Source organism: Acinonyx jubatus, chromosome D4 (genome assembly GCF_027475565.1).
Source record: "Acinonyx jubatus isolate Ajub_Pintada_27869175 chromosome D4, VMU_Ajub_asm_v1.0, whole genome shotgun sequence".
Taxonomy (NCBI): domain Eukaryota; kingdom Metazoa; phylum Chordata; class Mammalia; order Carnivora; family Felidae; genus Acinonyx; species Acinonyx jubatus.
Genome location: NC_069391.1, coordinates 34,670,195 through 34,694,329, shown reverse-complemented (window position 1 = coordinate 34,694,329; position 24,135 = coordinate 34,670,195). Strand labels below are relative to the sequence as shown.

General features: G+C 40.8%; 2 protein-coding genes across 7 annotated transcripts; one reads left to right on the top strand and one right to left on the bottom strand.

Annotated features, from left to right (window-relative positions):
- Positions 1-18,804, top strand: TRMT10B (tRNA methyltransferase 10B). 6 transcript variants are annotated; one of them, XM_015079444.3, is made up of 9 exons: positions 1-62; positions 6,413-6,615; positions 7,300-7,408; positions 8,012-8,136; positions 10,109-10,261; positions 11,398-11,476; positions 12,118-12,185; positions 16,061-16,184; positions 16,983-18,804. In XM_015079444.3, exons 2-9 carry the CDS (start codon positions 6,430-6,432, stop codon positions 17,087-17,089), a joined length of 951 nt encoding a protein of 316 aa, XP_014934930.2. In that variant the 5' UTR covers positions 1-62; positions 6,413-6,429; the 3' UTR covers positions 17,090-18,804. The 6 variants fall into 6 exon arrangements, with proteins under 6 accessions (XP_014934930.2, XP_014934934.2, XP_014934932.2 ...); XM_015079446.3 differs by having other exon boundaries at positions 19-62; positions 6,418-6,615; XM_015079445.3 differs by having other exon boundaries at positions 26-49.
- Positions 18,792-24,135, bottom strand: EXOSC3 (exosome component 3). Its single transcript, XM_015079443.2, has 4 exons — positions 23,786-24,135; positions 22,896-23,045; positions 20,286-20,437; positions 18,792-19,246 (listed from the first exon to the last, which is right to left on the bottom strand). Exons 1-4 carry the CDS (start codon positions 24,110-24,112, stop codon positions 19,045-19,047), a joined length of 831 nt encoding a protein of 276 aa, XP_014934929.1. The 5' UTR covers positions 24,113-24,135; the 3' UTR covers positions 18,792-19,044.

Here is a 24,135-nt window from a genome sequence, read left to right as displayed (position 1 = left end):
AAGTTGGCCCGGAGGCGGGGCCTGACGTGCGCCGCCGAGACTGCGCGAGGTGAGGGTTTCAGGTATGCCTCGGGTTCGTTGGGTGGACGGACGTGGGGCCAAAGGGGTCTGACTTGGGGCTGCCGCCTGGTTCGTAGGTGGGACAGATGCCGGGAAGCGACCTTCGACAGTCGTGTGGCCTGGTGTCCTCCACCTTCTTGGTGCTTTCCCTTTCTGCCACCCCTCCCACTAGCAGGCTGTGGGCCAGACGGGGCCCACAGGCGGGGTACTCTCGAGCCTGGGGTCTTGGTGTTCTCGTGCTGAAGGTGCCAGAGGACTGGAGCCAGCTTCGGTGGACTAAAACTTAGAAAATGAGAGACGCAAACAGTTGTGCAGACAGAGGCTGGCCCGTCACTTAGGGCCCAGTGATATGCTCCTCAGGTGGGATTTGGGTTAGAAAAGATCTGAGGCTTCTGTCAACTCAGAGATGGGGATGGGTGGAGAATTTATTAAATCAGTAAGTATTTATTGAGCGTCTGTTATGTACCAAGCCCTTTTCTAGGCATATAGGATAGAGTAGTGGATGAAACAAACAGAACACCTGCTTACGTTATAGGAATGGGGAAGTTCAGACAATAAGTAAAACATGTGCCATGTTGAACAGTGATATCAGAATAAATTGAGGCAGGTAGCCATATAATTATCTAGGGGAAGAGCATTGGAGGTAGACACGACAGCAAGTGCAAAGGCTCTGAGGTGGGAATATCCTTAAGTATGTTAGGAGCAGCAAGCAGACCGGAGAGTGCAGAGGACACTCGATGCGGGAGGCAGATCTTAATGAGCAGTATAGGCCATTGTAAGGATTTCAGTTATGTACTGTAAGTGAAATGGAGAATACTGCATAGTTCTGAGCAGAAGGGTAACATAATCATAAAACATTTAGGATGCTTGTGTTCTGCAAGGCTCAGTGCTGAGTACTGGGGGTGCGCACCTGAATTCTTTATCCTCTCTTCCCTGGGAGAGCTTGTAACGTAGTGGAGAAACAGACCAACTGTCAGTCAAGGCTGAGGTAGATAATTGGAGCCCCATGGAGGCAGAATGGACATCATTCCCAAATCCTCAGCATGTAACTATTTGTTAAATGATTGAGTAATTGAATAATTCCAGTACTTGGTCCTGGACCTGTAATGGAGGCTCAGAAAACATTTTTTAATGAAATGAAATGCTAAATCTGGGCATAGATAATGTCTCACACAGATTAAGAAGGTTTGTTTTTCTGTGATGCCCAATTTCATGTTTGCTTTCTGAGAATCACTAGATAGCAAGGCTCTATTCAGTATTTACTGAGCTTCCATTTTGTGCCAGGCCTTGTGCTGGCCACTGAAGATACAGAGATGAAAAAGATATGGTCCCTGCCCAATCTGCTATATTTCAGACTCTTTGGTAGTGGTTGGAATTGCCTTCATTTGATTTTCAATATTGCTGTATCCCAAGATCCTCAGGGACTGTAGGAACTTGGGGAGGTCTGAGATACAAGGAGGGGACTAGGAAGAAGGGAATGGGGGTGGTAGTGGTAAAATTCAGTTCAACAAACATTTATTCAAACACCGCTGTTTGCAAGGTTCTACATTGTGAGCTCTTACAGTATTTACGTAAATATAAGTACACAGTCCTTCCTGCAAAGGAATGCAGTTTGATGAGAGAGAAAACATGAGCACAGACCTTCCAATTTTCTAAACAGCAACGGAAAACTCAGCAGCCCCTCCAGCTACTTCAACCCTAGCTCTCTTTTCTCCTTCTCAGCCAGACTTCTCCAATGAGACATCTACATTCATTACCTCTTAGTCGTTCCCCAAAAGGGTCTGACAAAGAGGAGGAGCTCAATGGATATTTATTGACTGAACGAATGGACAAACAGATGAGAATACAAAATGCTGTGGAGTTCAGAGGAGGGAAAGCACATGGCTGTTAAACTGGCATTCATTTAACAAATTGGTGTTTTCTCACCCTAATAAAATGAGGTTGTTAGGTGTTGGACCAGTTTATCTTAAAGTTTTCATTTTTCTTTTTTGAATGCCTAAATGCAGAAAAATGCAGATGACTCTGATGATTGGCACAACAAAACTTGCTCAGTCATCTAAAGGAACGGGTATAATGAGACTGGCTATCTTTTCTTAAAGGTATTTCTAATCAACATTGCCATTCATATGTGAACAGTGCAGTGCTTCTGAAATGCTTAAGAATAACTTGGCCTTTTCCTCGTTTTTCTAGAAATAATATGTACACTACTAAATTTTGTGTATGCCTTAAATTCATAGTGACACAGTCAATGGTATAAATAAATACATTAAAATTTGTACTGAGTATTAAAGAAAGGACTTCTGAGCATAAGTAAACTTTAGCCTGTGCAGGAAAATGAACACAAATTTCTAATCTGTAATTTTGAAAATCTAGAATATAATTTACTTGGCCATATTCAGGAATATATCTGGTGGTTAAATGTTTACATGATGTGTGATGAATACCCCAAAACTGCTCAGAAGACTTACCTTTTTAGAAAGCCTGAAAGAACAGCACTGGAAGAGATTGAATAGCCTGTATTTCATGAGTAGTTGCTCCATGTCAGGCAAATGAAATAGGTCTAGTTCTTGCAACAGTCCTGGGATGTAGTATTATCCCATCTCAAAGAACCAGTGACAGAAAGTTAAGTGCTTTGGCTGTTATCCTACTACTCACAGGTAGCAAGCTGGGAAGCATGGCTAAATCCTAGGACTGCTACGTTTCCAGTACAACAGCCTATTATGTCTAAATGAAAAGCAACTAGGGGCACCTGAGTGGCTCAGTCAGTTGTGTCCACCTTCAGCTTGGGTCATGATCTCACAGTTTGTGAGTTCGAGCCCCGCCATTGGGCTCTGCTGACAGCAGCCTGGAGCCTGCTAAGGATTCTGTGTCTCCCTCTCTCTCTGCCCCTCCCCTGCTCATATTCTATCTGTTTCTCTCAAAAGTAAACATTTAAAAAAATTTTTTTTAAATGAAAAACAACTAAAATTTGGCCTCATTTTGAGCATTTGATGGAGTATAAGAAAACAGTATGAGCTTAACACTAGAAATGTTTGCTAGTAACAGGAGTCAGAACATTAGAGAACTAAATATAATCCTCGGACTCTACTTGTCTCTGTAGTGGGTAATATTTATATAGTTAATATAAATGCAGTTTATTGGTTTACGAATTTTAGAAACCACCAAGGGAATAGACAGAGGCCAAGAGGGTTAATTTTGATGACACATCACAATGTAGAGCCTGTCTTAAATATGTAAAATTAAAGCCTCAGCTTACCAAATTGGAACATTAAGGGTGGAAGAGAGAGAGAGGGAAAGATTAGGGTGTTTATTTTCGGAGCCTAACCTTAAGGAGTCAGAGGGTAACATATAAGATTGTTGAACAAGAAGTAGAAATTTAAAGGATATTCTTAAGCATAGTAAAGATGTCTTCTGGTAATTGTCATGACAGAGGTATGGGTATTGGACTTACCTTCTGATAAAAAAGCTGTAAAACTGGACAGATTATATGAAGAAACTGTTTTCAGCATTGGACAGTAAGCAGGACAAGACTGTTATCTTTGAGAGAAGTGGATTTGAGATGGACTATAGGCTTAAATGTAAAAACTAAAATTATAAAGATATTTCTAGAAAGCAACATAGAATATCTCTGTGCTTTTTGGGTAGGCAAAGATTTCTTAGAAGACACAGACAGCATTAACTTTTATAGTTAATAAAAAAATAAAGTTAAAAAGTTAAATAAAGTTAATTAAAAATGATAAATTAGACTTGGTCAAAATTTAAAATTTCTGCTTAACAAAAGCCTTGTTAAGAAAATGCACGGGCAGGCCACACACTGGGAAAACCTCTTCTCAATACCCATGTCTGAAAAAAGACTTGTATCCAGAAATATGATAAACTTCAACAGTTCGTTAATAAAAAGATAATTCAAAAATGAGCAGAAGACTTGATCAGAAATCTTATGAAGACATATTATGAATGGCCAATAAATTACATGAAAAAGTGCTTAATATCATTAACAATCAAAGAAATTCAAATTAAAACACAGCTAGGCTCCACTACACAAGAATGGCCAAGATTAAGAACTCTGGCAACAGCAAATGTTGGTGATGCTGCAGATCATCTGGAAGTCTGATTTGTTGCTGACAGCACTGTAAAGTGGCGCAGTCGCTTTGAGAAACTGATGGCAGTCTTTTGTGAGTTAAATAGGCAACTATCCTATGCCCCATCAACTCTACTGTTAGGTACTTAGCCAACAGATATGAAGACATATGTCCACAAAAACACTTGTGTGAGAATGTTCTTAGCAACTTTATTCATAGTAGTCCCAAATTGGAAAAATCTCAAATGTTCATCAATAGGGAAATAAATTATGGTATATTCATACAATGGAATTCTGCTCAGCAATTAAAAGGAATAAACTACTAATACATGAAGTAACATGTATGATTCTCAAACACGTTGAGGGGGAAAATGTCAATGTCAGTGTTTGAATCCATTTATATGATGTTTTATAATAGGCACAGTTAATCTATGGTTATAGAAAAAAAACAATGTCGGGTTTTGTCGGGTTATGGGAATGGGATGAAGATTGACTTGCAAAGTGCAGAAGGAAAGGAACATTCTGGAGTGATAGAAATGTTCCATATCTTGGGGCACCTGGGTGGCTCAGTCGGTTAAGCATCCAACTTTGGCTCAGGTCATGATCTTGTGGCTCACAGGTTCAAGCCCCACATTGGTCTCTGTGCTGACAGCTCAGAGCCTGGAGCCTGCTTTGGATTCTCTGTCTCCCTCTCTCTCTGGCCCTTCCCCTCTCAAGCTCTGCCTCTCTCTCTCTCTCAAAAATAAACATTTAAAAAAAAAGAATGACTAAAAAGTTTAAAAAAAAAAAAAGAAATGCTCCATATCTTGATGAGGGTGTAAGTAACACACCTATGCTTTTGTTAAAAACTCATTGAGCTGGTATGTTCTCTCCACACACACAATATTGAGCTGTACCTAACCTTTGGGTTTTACTGTATGTAAAATATACCTCAAAAAAATTTAAAAGTCAGTGTAACAGAAAAATAAGAGGGGATATTATGAGTGATTTGAATTCTAGTGTTTCATAGGGAGTTGATAAAAGTTAAAGTTGATTCAAGAAGTAATGGAAAGCATATGATTTCAGGATAAGGAGTTAATTACCGGATGAACTAAAAAGACCTGATTAACAGGTTGGCACTAGAGGTGGAAGGGATTGGAATGAGGATCATTACTTTTCATTATCTTTTTTTTTTTTTTTTTACCATATGCATGGATCATATTACATACATTTGCTTTTGCAAAGCTATACTTTTCCGAAGATGGTGGAAATGCACTGGACTCAGAGGTGCAGCCATGAACAATGGACATATGTGACACTTAACTGTAGGCTAGAGTGTTTTTTTTAATTTTTAGAGAGAGAGAGAGTGTGAGTGGGGGAGGGGGCACAGGGAGAAAGTGAGAATCTTAAGCAGGCTCCACACTCAGCCTGGATTCAGACGTAGGGCTCAGTCTCAACAACTGTGAGATCATGACTTGAACTGAAATCGAGAGTCAGACGCTTAACTGAGCCACCCAGGTGCGCCTAGAACATTTTTTACTTATAACCTTTGCAGGGATTTTGAACAGCAGTTTGAAATTATGGCCCTTGTTTAGTGTGCCATAGCAATGGGTTCTCCATAATTTCCTACCTCAGCACTTCTGATGGATATTAAGTTTTCTCACTGGTGACTGTGGCTTTCAGCTGCAGTGATACTTAACTGAGTTGGGAGAAGGAATACATAGTTTGGAAAAACAAATTGTGATACATCACTAGCAACCTAGAATTCTTGGTTGGTTTCAGGTAACTCTTCATCATATGTTTTTGGCTAGCTCTTACCTTCCTAGGATATTTCTAGTAGTGGACTTCACATATAGTAGGTGTTCAATAAATGTTTGCTAAAGGAATAGTTCTAAATATAAACTGAAACATAATGGAGGAGGTGGCTTTTGCCATTTCTGTCCCACCCTCAACTACTACATGCGTTTTGAAGAACACAGTAAATGACTTGACCACCTGTGTCACTGCAGCCGTGAATCATTGGTGATTGCTAGGAGCTGTCAGGAGCTGTGCTTGTCTTCTAAAAAGTGGATTTAGCCTCCTTGGTACTGAAACATTTCTGGGCTGACCCATTTCTCTGGAAGACACAGACACTTTTCTCCATTCAATAAGTCTGTGTTAATATTTCCCACATGTCTACTCCTTCAGCAACACAGTAATGCTATTTGACATTGGGATGCAGGGAAATACCTCTGTAGGTGAAATAAGGTGACGTCTCACGTAATTGTGCCCTTTTCTGACCTGGGTGAAAAGGACAGAAGACTAAGCACATGGACTGGAAATTGGAAGGGAGTGCTCGGAAAACAGACTCACGCGTGCTGCAGGAGAAAGAAGTCATCCTAGAGGACACAGGTGAAGACAGCATCTCTGAAAGCTTCCAGCTTCTACAGATTGATGTGGAATGTGAGCATCTGGAGGGAGAGACACTGCCCACAGGCAGTGCAATGTGGTGCTCAGTAAGTGCAGCGAGTTGCCTGGCCGTGGGCTTTGCGATGGTGCTATGTCCCAGAGACCCCTGTTCTGAGGGTAGGTACTAGTAACAAAAAGACTAGGAATGAGTTTGGTGTGCTCCAAAATTGGATGAATTTCCTGCTACTGGTTTAAGGTTTCAGTTCCACTTGAGTCATAAGAAAAGTATATAAAGTGCAAGAGGAATTTTTTTTAAGTTTATTTATTTATTTTGAGAGGGAGAGAGAGAGCACGAGACGGGGAGTGACAGAGAAGGAGAGTGAGAGAATCCCAAGCAGGCTCTGAGCTGTCAAAACAGAGCCCTATGCAGGGCTCGAACCCACAAACTGAGATCATGACCTGAGCTGAAATCAAGAGTCGGACACTTAACCGACTGAGCCAGCTGGGAAGAGGAGTTTTTGATACACCTCGGAAGGGTCAGGAAATCTAAGCTCTGCTTCAGGCCCTGTCCCTAATACATTTACTTTGGGCATATCACTTCTCTTTTCTGGGGCTCTGCTTTCTCTTAACACAATCTAGTCTATTTTTTTTTTTTTTTAAGACTAATATCTTTGTTCTCTCCTAACTTTAAATCTAACTTAAAAAATAATTAAGTAATTGTTTTGAATATTCATTTTCCTTTTTGTTGCTTACGAAGTTCTCAAACAATTTTGTTTTCTCGATGACATAAGAAAAATGTCCAAAGAAAACAGAGACACTGGGAAAAGATAGTTGCAGCAAAGAAGAGCAAAAGAAAGCAAGAAAAAGAAAGAAGAAAGGCCAATCGTGTAGAAAATTCAGGTAAAAATATGATTGCTGGTGTAGTCATTTATCTCTTTACGGACTAGTATCTGCATGTTCTTAGGAGAGTAGGAATATTGTTTTTAAGGAAAAACAAACCTCTTGGAGGTAGGACCTGTTGTTCTGTTTTTGGGGGAATCAAAGTTTCAAAGACAGCAAAGTTTAAGGCTGCCCTGAAACACATAGTGAACGTATGTGTTTATAAGCTCAGAAGTAGAAGGAATGATAACAACAGGAGCTAACATTTATTGAGTGCTATGTGCTAGGTTCATTGCTAAGAATTTTACATGGCTTACCCTGAGGGGTAGGTGCTTTTTTTATCCCCATTTAGTAGGTGAAGAGATTGAGGCTCAGAAATTAAATAATGTGCCTAAGACTATCTAGTAATAAGTAAATGGAGTGAACTCTGAGTTAGACTCAGCAATGTACCCCAGAGCCCACACCCCTCACCATTTAGCTGCACCCAAATGAATAAATATCTTGTATGAGTTTCAAGTTTCTCTTTATGTTCAGAAAATATCACTTGGCTAGGGAGATTCTTTTCCAACTGAGTGTATTCCTCTGTTTTCCCACTTTTACTCCTTTTTGATATTTCTACTTCAGGCATCTGCCCCCAGCACAGCAAACGTTTTCTGAGATCCTTAACCAAGGAGAGACTTTTGGAAGCCAAACACTCAGGACCAAGACTCTGTATTGATTTGAGTATGACCCACCACATGTCTAAGAAGGTAGGACATCCATTAAGCTCTGAATTCCTGCTCACATGAGGGACGTCCAGAAGGGAACAGCTTTGACAAAGAGCAGGACCACTTCCAGCCTCTGTAATTCCGTAGTAAACCAGCAAAAGTGTTTAGTTTTCTACACATGGCTTCTCAGTTCAAATTGGCTGTTATAAAGAATCAGGAAGAGAATAGATACCCTCTGGTTTAGTCTGCAAATTTTATCTGATCTTCTGTTTTGAGCCCCACCTTGTTGTCTCAGTGTTCATGGTGTCCCTGGTCTAGGTGGAGCCTTTCATGTTCAGTCCTCCAGAAATGAAATCTGGCTTTCTACTGGGGAGAGGAATATTTGCCTAGTTGCATGTTGATGAGATGACCTTGTAGGAGGTCTTCCTATAACATATGTGTTTTAATCGTTTTCCATTCACCCCATTGGTAAAGGAGGGATTCCACCCTAGGGTTTTGGGGATGGCTGAAGAAAACACATTTGACATTGGACAGATAAGAATGATAGCAGTTTATTAGTCACGTGTACTCAGCCCAGGGGGAGGAGGACACTGCATGCCATGCAGGACCACATGGGATTATACTTGGGGACAGAATGAACAACCAGGGGCTGTGGGAGGCAGGCTTTGTAGTATCATGAGGGTGGTGTACTCCCTGGTTCCTGCAGGAAGATGTGATTAATTTTCTGGGAATAACTCCATGGGCTGGCAGGGAATTGAAACTCACTACTTGGGGATAAGCAGGAACTAGCCTGGTCCCTTTGACAGAAAGGATTGTTTAGCTGGGGGGCCTTGTCTATGGGAGCAGAACTGGGGGAAGAGCTTGCATTTATTTGGACTTTCAGGGCCTACCTGGTTTCACCAGATGTCTAGGAAACACACAGTATTGGGCCTTAATTTTTGGCCTTACACCAAAAACCAGGTTTTTCTGTTTGCCAACATCTCTGTCGTATATGCTGGTGTTTGCATGTTTTTCAGAGAAACTAGGAAGACTGAAGATTTGGGGTTCGTACATGGAACCTCTAAGTATAGCCCTCTGAAAAGGTCAACCAAGAATTTTCTACTGTTTATTTTAATTGAGATCAGATTAAATCAAATCCAGAGTGTTTTTTTCTCTCCTGACCCAGATCAGGCCAGATTGTGAAACTACTTTTCTTAAGGTGATGTCTGTGAATCAGGATAGAAAGTTAAAACCTCTGACCCTGTTACATCTCCTAGAGTTAGGGTAAGGTGCCAATTTTATTTGATGGAGTATAAAACATGTCTGTTTAGTAATCTAACCTTTTAAAAATAAACAGTAAATATCACATGGTAAAATTTTAGATATGAGCTAAGAGAACAATTCCATATATCATATTAGATATATAACAGCAGGTCCAGAAGGAGAGAGAGTTCAGAGTCTTTCCGTTAACTCACTATTTTTGGGCTAGTATCATTACCTTAACTTTGATCTATAAGGTGTGTGTGCCATGGAGTGTAACATGCATGCTCACATATACCCTCCGTACTCATTCTTGGAGTAAAAGGGGCCATTCTAGTTCATCAGATTTCTCAGAGTAGCATTCAGTGAACTTACTGAGTAACCATTTGTTTTGTTTTGTTTTGTTTTGTTTTGTTTTATGGTATGGTATGGTTTTTTGTTTTTTTGTTTGTTTATTTGTTTGTTTTTTTGAGAGGGAACGCATGAGCCCGGGAGGGATAGAGAGAGAGGGAGAGTGAGAGAGAGTGAGAGAGAGTGAGAGAGAGAGAGAGAGAGAGAGAAAAAGAGAGAGAGAATCTCAAGCAGGCTCCACAATGTCAGTGCAGAGCCCAGCACAGGGCTCAGACTCATGAACTGTGAGATCATGACCTGAGCCAAAATCAAGAGTTAGATGCTTAACCAACTGAGCCATCCAGGCACCCCTAACCATTTGTTGGTAGTGAATTTAGAAAGAGTGGGCATGCTTCTAGTCTAAGTTGTCGTTATTTCTTTGAAGGAGTTAAGTAGACTGGCTGGACAGATCCGAAGGTTGTATGGTTCAAATAAAAAAGCTGACAGGCCATTTTGGATCTACCTCACTGGATTCACCACAGACAGTCACCTGTATGAAGAGTGTTTGAGGATGAATGATGGATTCTCTAGTTACCTGGTAAGCCTCATTTTGGATATTACTTGAAGTGTCATTTGAAAAATAGATTGTATGATAATAGTAAATTTTTTTTAACTTTTTCATATTTTTATATAAAAATATACTAATTCCATATTTTCACTATTGCAATCTAAAAAACTTTAGAATCTCTCATCAGGTCTTCTATTTCTAAACTTTCATCCTTCCACTGCATTGGCAGACTAATATTACCAGGTATCTAGGACTGTATTTTGTATTCTGTGTGTTGTATGCTAGACTGTATACTCCACGAATGTTTTGGGGGAAATGCTGTGACTCCTTTCTTGTTTACAGTAGTGCATAATTAGGGAGCATGAGTTATGGGGGAAGAGAAAATCCTTATGAGAGTAATGTGGACTCAAGGTGAGTTTTAGGGAGCATTCAGTTACTTTTTATCTCTTTCCCTAGGGTCCCATGAATGTAGTGATCATAATACAGGCAACAATCCAGAACACTTCCTAAGAAGTGCCACTAAAAATGTCTTGTGTGTTTGTGTTATGTAGCTGGGACTGGGTGGTGTGGACTTTTCCTAGGGAGGTTCACAGAGGAAGAGAGTATGAAACGTGCCCTGTGTGGTCCTGCAGTTAGTTGTGGTCGCTGTTACTGTCTGAGTGTCTCTCCTACAGTACAGCCAGTTCCTGCTTCTCTTCTCTGTGCGGGTTTTATGATTCTCGTACGTGAGCCCCACAGACCCACTCTTAGGGTCACCTGGTTCCCTTGCTTTCCCATCTTCATGCCTTTCTTAGGTGATTCTCCCCATTTTCATTGCTACTTCCTTTTGTATGTGTCTATCTCATCTCTTTTCAGAAACCAAGTTCCAGCATTCCCTTCATTAGAAGGTTGTCCCTGGTGTTGTCACTCCCTCATCTGTTGTCCTGGGGCGTGCTTCCTGTACATCTGTTAGGGTGTTGTATTACTTTCTATCTTGTTTTGTAGAATGTCCTTTCTACTTCCTCTCCCCATTGAAGTACGTTGTGAGAACAGATTGTCAGACATGTGTCCCCTTGATGCACTTAGAGCCATGCCTAACAGAGAATTGATGCCTGGTAACTAGATGCTGCAGTGTGGGCTGTGTCTTAACCTAGTTCACACTACATTGGATTATTTACATTTTTCAGCTAGACATAACAGAGGAAGACTGCTTTAGTTTATTTCCTCTGGAAACCCTTGTGTACCTGACTCCTGATTCAGAACATGGTATGTACTTTCCTGCATGGATTCATGTAGCACTTTGTTCTAAACCCTGTGTTTGATTATTCCCTGTGTCAGAATTTATTAAAGCCACCCAAGGTGTATCAAAAAAAACAAAAGGAATGAACATTAATTGCACACCTCTTATGGGTGTATACCTCACTACACTTTGCACATGTCCTACTATGTGTGCACAGCTGCACAGATCTAGGGTCTCCAGCCTCATTGGACCTTGTGACCTACCTGGTAGTCTTTTCCAGTTTCCCTGGTCAGCTCCCCTCCTTGGCCCTTCTTGGATCAATGTTAGATATGTGTTTTTTCCAGAAAATCAACTATTTCACATACTTTTCAAATTTATTGGTATTAAGTTGATCTTAGTATTCTTTCCTAATTATTTCACATTCCTCTGTAATTTTTATTTTGTCTCCTTTATGAATCCTAATGTTGATTTGAGTCAACTGCCTTTTTTTTCTTGGTTAGATATGCCAAAGCTTTGTCTTTTGAGAAAATTAGCAAATCTATTGCCTTTTTGTTTCCTACTTTATTAAATTTCTACTTTTATCATTAATAATTCTTTCCTTTTACTTTCTTTGGCTTTAGAAATTATAAAACAGATTTGATCTCAATGGCCTTCATTTTTTCATTAGCTCTTGAAGATGTTGATCTAAACAAAGTTTACATCCTTGGTGGACTTGTGGACGAAAGCATCCAGAAGGTAAACGTGCATTTTAGACCTAACAGCTATATTTTGAAAAGTGGGGCTTCCTTTCAGAGGTAGCTGCCCTATCATAATCTTACCCAAAAGGCCTAAGAACTCAGAATAGGAAGAAGGAACCTCTCCTGCCTCAGCTGGCCCTCCTGCTTGTGAAATTCCCTTTCTCATCAATGTTAGTGATCCTGACCTGGCAGTCCAGTCAGGAACTGGCATGGGGAGTGTTTGGTAATTACATAAAGAGCCGTTGTTGAATTTCTTTTCTCCTGTCTTCAGTTCTGCAAGGATAACTCTGATCTTGACCAAGGAAGTATTGATTCAGCATTCTTACCACCTAATTGTTCTTTATGAGAGTGGAGTTTGTTCCTTCTTAGGCCGTCTTTTCTGCTGACATAAGTTTTATCCTATAATTTTGATGTCAGTAAGACTGTGCGGATTTCTTTTGTTGAGTTGGAATTTTATTGGAATAATTGGAGTTTTGAAATATGTTTCTGTTATACACACATTTGTTGAGATAATTGTTATTAGTTTATATCACTAATTAACATATTGCATACGCAATAATGATATAATAAGGTCTATAAAAAGAACTACAGTGAGAAATAAGTCTCCCTCCTAACCTTGTCCTACAGTGCCCCCCACCTGAGCCAACCACTATTTTCTTGTGTATACTTCTTGACATAATCTATGATCACACAAGTGTTTGTGGGTATATTACATATATGTATTTTTTAATATATGTGAGTGTATTTTGGATATTTTTTCATATCTGTAGAGATATACACACATATTTAATACAGGTGATACTTTTTTAAAAATTTTCTTAATGTTTTATTTAGTTTTGACTGAGAGAAAGAGAGACAGAGCATGAGCGGGGGAGGGGCAGAGAGAGAGGGAGACACAGAATCCGAAGCAGGCTCCAGGCTCTAGGCTCTGAGCTGTCAGCACAGAGCCTGACGCAGGGCTCAAACTCACGGACTGCGAGATCACGACCTGAGCCGAAGTCAGACGCTTAACCGACTGAGCCACCCAGGCACCCCAATACAGGTGATACTTAACTGAATTGCATTTATTCTAAAAAGGTCAGTGTTCTGGGGTGCCTGTGTAGCTCAGTTGGTGGAATGTCTGACTCTTGGTTTTGGCTCAGGTCATAATCCCAGGGTCATGGGATCGAGCTCCTCATTGGGCTCTGTGCTGAGTGTGGAGCCTGCTTAGGATTCTCTCTCCCTCCCTGTCTCTCCCTCTGCCACTCTCCCCCACTCACTCTCGCAAATAAATAAAATGAAAAAAAAAAAGGTCAGCATTCCATGATTCATAGTGATAGTCTAAAAAACAGGTGGGGGGTGGAGATAGAAGAATGCTAGAATGCTGGGTATTAGGAGCGCCTGGGTGGCTCAGTCAGTTAAACATCTGACTCTTGATCTCGGCTCAGGTCATGATCTCATGGTTTGTGAGACACAGCCCCGCATCAGGCTCTGCACTGACAGTGCAGAGCTTGCTTGGGATGCTCTCTCCCTCTCTATGTCTGTCCCCTGCTCGCGCGTACCCTCTTTCTCTCTCAAAATAAATAAACATTAAAAAAAAAAAAGAATGGTAGCTGTTAAATGAGAAATACATAATAGAATTGAAAAATCATTATTTTGTTACTCCCAGTATAATCACTGATTGACGGAACTGATTGAACAAAAAGCGTGGGAGAACTGGCTATTCACACAGTCTCCCAAATGGTGCCCCACACATCACAAAGGCACAAATGTGCCATTACAATGAAGTGAATTGGAGGTCACCATCTTACCAGATGTCCAAACTTAGAATCACCAGTGTTGACACTATGTGCCTCCCAATGTGATGGAATCTCACTTGCAAAGTGTTCTTACTGAAAACTGTTTAAACTACATTTAATCATGAAGAAACAGGATGTGAGGCATTCTGCAAAACAGTTGGACCACATTTAAAAAAAAACCAGTGTAATGAAAACGGAAATAGTTAGGGGGCTGTTATAGATTAAAAGAGATTAAAGAGACATAACAGCCAAATGCAGTCTCCCACAGCAGAGTGATAGCTTTTTCTTTTGAGTCAGAAAAGTCTAGAAGGTCAGTGAGCAGGGTACGATCAGTGATGTGCAGTTTTAATACATTGTCTTCTCTTATCGCTCCAGTCGTGTTTAAACTGAAAAATAATTGGCACAATGATTTGCCACACGTATAGAACTTTTTGGTTGTTACTGCAGAGTTTGGCTTCCACACAGAAAATATGCTGAGAACATTTCTTCAAGGGGAATCGTTTTATCTTTAAATGTTCAGAGGAGCAGAAACTAGACTGTGAGCTCCTCCAGAGCAGCATCCAAGTCTCTTACTAACTTTGAATTCTTGTACTCCAGTTCAAAATGATTGTAAAAGAATAGACTTAAAACAAAAAAAACCCCACCTAGACCATATATGCAAAGGGATGTTATTCTTCAAAGAAGGCTTTTGAGCAGCTGTACCTTTATGTTATGTGAATCGCATCACATAACACATTTTGGAAGTTCTCTCTTGGAATTGTTTTATGTGAGTCTGAGAAGCAGGTGGTCCAGTGTCAGGACAGAGGTGCTAGGTCTGCTTCATGCTGCTCCAGCTGGTCAGACCACACTGTTGGTGGCCAGTCGATCATGACACAGTGGGAAAGGACAGTGACAAGCTGCAACAAGTTCAGATGAGTTTGGCCTGAATGATGAAGAGACTCAAGGGGGAGGCGACAGAACTGAGACTGCCAGAAGGATGCACAGGGCATGATCCCTGCTGTGGAGTACCTGAATGGCCATCTTGTGGAAGAGACATTTTACTTGCTTGGTATGGTCCTGGGGCGATGGGACTAGAAAAATTAGTGGAAGGCTCAGGGAAAACAGAAAATTTGGCTCCCTGTCAAGAATTTCCTATTAATCCATACTGTCAAAAGTAGAATAGGTTTCCCCAGGATGCCTGTCATAAGGATTGTCCCTTTCAGGACAGAGGCCACTTGGAAGAGAGGCCATAAGGATAGACCAACATTGGATAGATGATCGGAATAGAATAATTAACTATTGAGGCCCCTTCCAATAGTTAACTATTGGAAGTAATCTATACCAGTAATCTAACCAGTAATCTAAACCTTTCTTTTTAATCCTGAAATTGTAAGTAGGTAGATGATCTCTCCAGAGCTTCTTACAAAGTGGCAAATATAATTTAAATTTGAGTTCATAACTCAGGAACATCTTTAAAGGGATATTAGTTATTGTACTCTGACCCTAAATGGCCTCAGATTTGGGGGGTTTTTTAGTTTTTATGACTGCTTTCTGCAGTTTTCAGATCCCTTCCTTTTACTTGGGCTGAGTGCTCTCACACCTTATTGCTGTTTTGTATATGACTTGAATCCTTTCTCCCTTTTCTCTAATTTGCTGCTGTCAAATGGCTATGGGCTGAAAACTCCAGATCCAGAATTACATCTTACCGACTTAGGGTCAGGAGTGTTCTCCTCTGGTTGATTAGATTGCTTGAACTTTTGGATGCAGATTGTGGCTGCAAATAAATATGCCTCCTTTTACTTATTTCCTTCTTGGTTGTAAATAGTAATAAATGGAAGCTAGTAGATAGATGACTCCCAAGTGAGTGAGATGTCTGCTGCACAAGCCATTTCTTACTTAGAACAGGTAAATACTCTTCATTGTCTGCAGTTCCTTCATTCTCCCTTAGGCTACCGATTTTTAATACTTACCATTTAATTATGATTACAGATGATCATAATTATACAGATGGAAATTGGAGTGGTGGTAAATGGGGTTTCTCATAATTTGCTATGCATATTACAATGAGAATATCTTTGTCATTTTCACAAGAAAAATATTTAACTGTGATTTACAGAAGGTGACATTTCAAAAAGCCCAAGAGCACTCTGTCAAGACAGCCCGCTTGCCAATCCAGGAATACATGGTCAGATGCCAGAATCGGAAAAACTATCATTCAGAGATCTTGGCCATCAATCAAGGTACTGCTTACATGGCCCACGCTTTTTTTTTTTTTAAGTTTATTTATTTGAGAGAGACAGCGTGAGTGGGGGAAGGGCAGAGAGAAAGGGAGAGAGAGAGAGAGAGAGAGAGAGAGAGAGAGAGAGAGAGACAGAGAGAGAATCCCAAGCAGACTCCATGTGGTCAGCGCAGAGCCTGATGTGGGGCTCAAACCCATGAAACTGTGAGATCATGACCTGAGCTGGACGCTTAACTGACTGAGCCACCCAGGCGCCCCTCACTTGGCCCACATTTAACATGTGTTAATTCTGGTGCTGCTCCTTTGCATTATGTTTACATATAAGCAGACCTCAAAGCAGTACCCTGTGACTAATGTGCTCAGATTTTATTGCATGCAGTTTGTGACAAGTATTCTAGCCTCTCAGATGCACTTGGCATTTTCTTCCTGGATCCCAACCATGTTAAAGATGGGTGAAATTGTCCACTTGGCCTAGAATGCGGTGTTCAACCCATCAGTGAACTGTGAAGTCCTATTTGTCCAGAATTCAGTCCAGGAGCATCTTGGCTGCTCCCTTCCCCCTCTCAGCCATTCAGAGACCCTCCTTTGTGTTCCATTGTACTGTTTTCATCTCAGTGCTGCGGCACTGTCCATTCACAGGCTCGTTATCTCTCCATGTAGGCTGAGGTCCTTGTGGCAAGAGGGTCCGTGTGGGTGCAGAGGTTTGTTAAATGAAATATTCCAGAACACCCTTTTCCTCATCAGTCATTTACTACTTTTTTCTCAGTGTGGTCACTATTTTCTTTTTACCCTCTAACAGTCTTTGATATCCTATCTGCATACTTTGAGACTCAAAACTGGCCTGAAGCATTGAAGAAAGGAGTTTCTTCCAGAAAAGGCTACATTCTTCAGAACTCAGTGGAGTGATGGACAGACAGCCTAAGAAGTTGCAGGGGTGGGGAAGTTGCTGAAGGTGCCTTGACCGAAAAGCAGAGCAGAGGGTGGCGATGGCACACACTTGCCTTTACTTCACATCTTGGATCTTCACTAGAATATAAGTTACTAATAACAGGGACCACATTTTACACTCTTTTCTATCTCCGAGTGCCTGGCTCACAGGAAGAGCCCAGATATATCACTAAGTAAAAAGTTTACATAACCAGGAATTAGCCCAAAACTACATGGCTTTGGATGTATTAATTCATCTTTTATGTACCTATTTGTGAAATACCTATTCTTTAGAGATAGCTTAAATAATTATTATTATATCGAGTTTAATTTTCACTCAACTGGTATCAAGTTGTAGCACTTTCTCCAGCCTCCTCTGTTCATGGTGATTTTCCCCAACTCAGCGATACACTCTATGTGTTTTGCAGGATCCTAACCTAGCCCTGCTTTAAGCCCCCATAGCACTTTGCTCCCACTTGTAGCTCCCACCCTGTCTCTCCTGCTCTGAGTATGGAGTGGAGGGTTTCTCTCTTCCTAAAGGTAGCCTCCTAACAGGACACTTTGTGGGAGTATCTTTGTATCTTTCTGAGCCTTGTGCAAACTAGTTTCTTCATATATATTTATAATCAACAGGCAGAATTGAAGAGCAAAAATACAGTATTGGTACGTCTAACTTAAAAATAACCAGAAAAGAAAAAAAGTAACCAGAAAATACATTGCCTCTGACGCAAGTATGTTGGATAACCTTTCATTACACAATCTGTGATCCCTTTTCTCAGGTCTTAGTTACATATAGTTGCTTCAGTTACTCTGGCCAGCTTGGGTTAGTAAACTTGAAAGCTAAGCAGTTAGCAAATTCAGAGAATATATTCTGTAGCTGCAAAGAACCAAAACGTTATTTCTCTGCTCTCTCCCCTCCCTTTCATGATTTAATCCTAAAGGAGCTATCATCACTTGATAAATTCTTGATAAATCAATATCTTTGTATTAAAAACAGCCCAATCTTCAGGAAACATCTTTAGGAATATATAATGCTCCTTGGTCTTTATCACCGTATTAAATGAGTTCTATAATCTCTGTCATCCAAAAGGGACCTCCTATGGCTATGGTTCAGGGGTGACTCTTATCATACTCTCAGGGAGGTCTCTGACCTCCGAACACTGACCTGGATCATCTGCCAGGCATTTTTACCTCTAAAGACTTTGCTTACAATAATCAAATGGCATGGAAGAATTTCCTCTCCAACGCTATCACTTCTACCATTTTTTTTTAAAGCCTAGGCAGGAAGTTTTGGACTTGGCTTCAGAGATCCTCATCTGTGTTATTTACAGAACCAACAAAAAGCTGGATATATGCAAAATATCTTAACATGAACATTAAATATTCTATAACTATTTCATTTTTAATAGCAATCATATAAGAAATACATCAAACATTCAAGTGGACAAAGATTACAAAGTACTTATATAAAGTATAATCCTATAATTTCAATTTAAAGAATATTCACATACATTATGTCTATAGTGCATTTGCTTCTTTATACTTTATGTATTCTCATTTTCTCTGGTGAACATGTTTTACTTTTACCAGAAAATAATTGTTATTTTAATGCTTAATTCCAGTTTATTATAGAAGCTGCACTTCAGCCAAATTAAAGGAGTTAACACCAAATAAACCTTAATACTTTTAGTAAACTTTATTGTAAAGAAAAAAGGACATCATTATTTTATAATGACTTTTCTCACCCACAAGAACATGGGTGGCAACTAGTAACATGTTTATAAAAATATTTTACTTAGAACTGTAATAAGACAATGTGTACATTCACATTATGTTTTCTGACGGTTTAATGGGGAGAGAGAGGTTCACCTGGAAAAAATTTTCCCTAGGAAACCCATAGTCTCTTGGGTCAACTGACCCATAAAAAATTACATCTAACTTTCTGCCAGTCTGGAGAAGATTTGTTTTCTTTGATCTGCTGTCATATGTTCACAAGCTTCCAAAATGTTTGCCAAAATTAAGGTCTGCTGAATGGTTTTTGCCTTAACCCATATTCTTCCATTCATTCCAAATACTATCTCCAGTGGGTAGAGTTTTCCCACTTCCTGAAGGATTTCACAGTCTGGAGCCAGCAGCCTGGTGAGGAAAAGGAAAGAAAATGAAATTTAACCAAGTGGTGGGGTGTGACCTGAGTCTCTTTTAGCAGAAGACTTAGTTTCTGGATAGTTCTCCATAGTTATTCAAATCCCCACCAACATCATCCAAGAAAAAGGTACATGACATTTGCTGCCCCCTTTCATCCAAGCACACTTAACCAGTACACTACAGGTCACGACAGTGGGTTATATCCTCTACAAAGAAATCAAAGTCCCTCTGTCACCAACTTTACAGAAAATACATACAAAGTTCTCCTGTATCGTCAGAGCACCTTAATTCTAGGCTGTAGAATTGTAACTTTTGTATTATCTATGGTGCTAAACGAACCAGCTTATTTTGCTGACCATGTAAGCTATTTCCTGGTATTAAATTCAGTACTTGGAGAGAAACATTGACTTTCAAACCACAAGGGTGCTGCTTCTCTGTCTTGAACTTTGTCCAAATCTGCAGAATAAGTAGCAAAGAGAGGCATGTAACACTGAGCTCTGAGCTCAGTGGCTCTAAGAGTAAAGCTCTTTTAGCAGGACATAACTTTGGGTAGGTAAAGGTCTAAACACCTAACAGAATCTACCTCTGGGAACTATTAAATCTACCAGGACAGAATAGCAGGAATCTTATGGGAATATCTGCATAAGCTTCAAGAGTACATCAGCCTACCTGTATTTGGCCCCCATTACTAGAGAAATCTGGTGATTTTGTACAATTATAAATTGCGTCTATATTCAAATGACTTAGGAGGAGGAAAGGCCAGTTTTCACATCTGATTTTCTGGGAAAGAAGCCCAAGACTTCATATCAACACAAAAACTACACCACCAGATACATCTGAATTTAGTGTATTTACATGAAGAGAGGATGGGACTAAATGCATGAGTGTACAATGGTGTTAAAATGGACACTGATTTTTAACTTTGAGGAGATTCAGACATTGTTACAAAGAATCCAATCCCAAAAATCAGTCAGCTTTCCAAGGATAATCATAAAAGAAGACAGTCAAGCCAGAAGGCATTAGGACTTACTTTCTAATTAAGCCCAAAGTCACTTTAAAAAGCAGACCATCCTGTCCAATCACACCCATTCCATTGGCTCGTCCACAGCTGTCAATACAGACCATCTCTGGTTCCATATCTTTATTAGCAACCACAAATTGGCCATAGATGAGATCTCCAACCTAAAATGATAATTTAAAAAGTTCATTTCCACTCAACAAATCATTCTATAGGTGCTGCTATGGGTTCTTTCCCGTTGGCAGCAATGCCTGCCATGTATACTTCTGTGCCTAAGGGACCAACTATCTTCCAGAATACCCAGAGTCACTTGAGTTGACTCTTTAAAAAGGCAACATTACCCAAGTGTGTCCTCCCCAGAATGGGAGCTATCTCAAAGACAAGAGAACATTCTTTAGGGTTACGCCATCCAATATGGTAGCCATTACCCACATGTAGTTATTTAAACTTACATTTAATTAAAATTAGAGCCTCAAAATTCAGTTCCTCAATTTCATTAGTCACATTTTTAAAAGTTATTTTTTTGAGAGAGAATGCACGTACATGCATGGACAAGGGGCAGAAAGAGAGAGAGAGAGAATCTTAAGCAGGCTCCATGCCCAGCATGGAGCCCAATGCAGGGCTCAATCTAGTGACCATGAGATTATGACCTGAGCCAAAATCAAGAGTCCGTACTTAACCCACCAAGCCCCTCAAGCGCCCAGCATTAGCCGCATTTCAATGCTCAACAGCCATGACATGGCCAGTGACTACCATACTAGTCAGTGCAAATGTAAAACACTAGCATCATCACAGAAAGTTCTATTAGATCACACTACTCTAGGGACTTACAGAAGATTGATGGAAGAAAACTCCAGGCATGTCAATTATTCAAAGCAACATGGAACAATGGTAATTCATTGGTATTTAAGGCAAGATTTACTTAACTTCATAGAACTGAACTTCAAAATGATGAAACTAAAGGAATGGAGAAAAGTGAATTTGTTCTGTTACTATATCTACTATTTGTTGGTGACTAGCAACTAAAGAGGAAAAAAACATTCTTTGCATTTCAGAAGCATTTGGTCTTGGAGGGCAGTGGGGATGTACATATAAATAACCAAGTTCATTTAAGACTGAATCCAGTAGGTGCTAGAGTAAAGTTATAAGGAAAATGATTGTAAATGAGGGATGGTTTTACAGAGATGATGGTGTTTAGCCTGAGTCTCAAAAGATGAGCATGTGTTCCATAGGCTAAGGTAATAGAGCAATCAGAAAGAGCAATCCAGACAGAGGGAACAGCATAAGCAAAGGTACAAGGGCAGGGACTTATGAGTTCAGTAGTGCTATTTTTTTTTTATAAGGTAGATTTATTTTGAGAGAGGGAGAGAGAGCACGAGCAGAGGAGGGGCAGAGAGAATCCCAAGCAGGCTCTGCACAGTGTGGAACCTGACATAGGGCTCAAACCCACGAACTGTAAGATCATGACCTGAGATGAAATCAACAGTAGGATGCTTGACTGACTGAGCCACCCAGGCACCCCTCAGTAGTGTTATTAAATAGTTTGGAGTGGTTCAAGTATGGCTGCATGGAGGATATAATTATAGATAAGTGAAGACTTCTGGAGTATAATGCCAAGGAAATCTGTAGGCGTTAAAGATTTTTTTTTTTTTTTTTTTTTTTTTTTTTTTGAGTAAGGGGAGTGTATGAGACTGTCAGCTCTCAAAAGCCTGGATAGAAGGGCAAAAGTGTACAGGCAGGGATGTTAATGAAAAGATCACTGAAGTACCTGGTTAGCTTGGCTGGTTAGGCACTGGGCTCTGTGCTGATGGTGCAAAGCCTGCTTGGGATTCTCTCTCTCTCCCTCTCTCTGTCTCTTCCCCACTCACACACGCACTCTCTCTCTCAATAAATATTTTTTTAAAAAAGGAGGTCACTAACCAATACTGGTCAAAAAGTAGCTAACGTCTGATCTTGAAAAATGGAAGGATACAGGAATTAATGTGCAGAAGATCAGAGATAGAATCAAACAGCATCAGTAAGATTAAGCAACTAAAGACACATGAGAGGTTAGTGAAAAGGGGCAAAGGCATCACCAAATTTCTGGCTTGGGCAGACAGAGAGAGTGTGGCTACACTACCAGAAGAGTCCAAATTGAAAACCTGAAGTAACAGGATTGCTCCTCTGCCAGCTCCAAGCAGAGCTTGTGGGAAAACAGTGATGCGACTGAAGTTGTGAGATGGCAGTCCCAGGACTTAACAATCAGGGTGGATGGGTGGCTGATATGGCAATTTGCACTACTTAATCCTCCTTCCTCCTGAAGCCTATGGCCCACTTCCTTGTCCAGTGGATATAGACATAACAAATAACAATAGAGAGGACAGAGCCTTTCAACTCAGTACAAATGAAACAGCCCCCAATATAGCAAATGTAAATAAGCATGCAACTCTAGTCCCAGAGCTGGACACTGGAAAAAACTCTTACAGCCTGAAGTGATTGCACAGATGCTCAGAGATCAACCCAGAGAAGTGGGAAAGTAAGTCATGCTTAAGAGAGAATTCAGGTAGCATTCTGGATATTTGAGTGTTGCTGGATATTTCGATGCTTTTTCTTATTTTTGAAAGCAAAGGCCCCCATCGTTACCTGCACATTTGGTCTGTTTCTTTTAGTTGCACCTTCAAATGCCAAGTAAGACAAAGAAGCTGGCTCACTCCCTCCAACATCAACTTTGAATATATCTCCAGATTTAGCTGTCACTATGCCAATCACGTGGTCTCCTTTCACTGGGACATACTACAAAAAAACAAAAAACCAGAATGAAGTGACAGCCATAAATGGCAATCATTTCCACTTTATCTTCAGTAAGTCTTTAGTGATTACTTCACTGTTTGTCATTAGAGATATTTAGAAAATATTGTGAGATTCAAGTCTACAAATTAATACAAATCTACAACAAATTTGATCATATGTTACTTTCAGTAAAAGAAAATCAATCATAAACTCTTAGGTTTACAGTTTCAAATACTCTGTTCATTTCAGCCAGTATCCCATACATCTTGTATCCTTATCAGAAAGTCCCTAGCTTCTGCTTGCATATTAAGTCTAGTGCTACACGGGGTCCTCACAACCAAGTAAGGCTATTTCATTGGCAATTTTTCCCATATTAAAGTCTTTCCTTATTCTAAGAGAAATTTAACTCCCTGTGACATCCGCTCATTGAGACTGGTTCCGTCCTTTGGGACACCAAAAGATACGCCTGGTGCTCCTTTGGGATTTTGAAGGCAACGACCATGTCTTACAGTTTTTATCCTCTTATACACCAAGATTTCCAGTCTCCCCTCTCTCCTGGCCGCCCTTCTCGAGTCACGTTCCATTTGTTCACAGTCCCTCTAAAGGAGATGTAGAGGTGGGCACAAGACTACGGTGGCTCTAGACTAGCATTAACAGAGGGATCCAGGGCCCCATCCCTGCCTCTTCCCAGAGCGGGGATATCACTTTCACGGCCGTACCACCTCTCCAGAGTCCCAACTCACCCGTTTCTGCTGCGAGTCCACCCAGTAAACGCCACCGCCGCCGCCGCTGCCGCCGGGCTCCTTGTAACGGAGGCGGCCGCACTTGGTGACCAGAAGGCGGTCACCACAGCGCCGCAAGCCCGGGCCGCACACTACACGCACCCGGGCGCGCACCCCCGCATTCAGGCGCAGCGGTCGCTCCCCGGTACCTCCTGGGCCTTCTGCGTCCTCCTGCTCTGGCAGCAGCAGTTCCTCACCCGGGAGCACCACCTGATCTAGCACAGTGCGAGCCGCCCGTGCCCTGCCTCCCGCAAGGGATTCGGCCGCGACAGCCACCACCCCTGCCATACCCGGAGCCACCCAAAGCAATT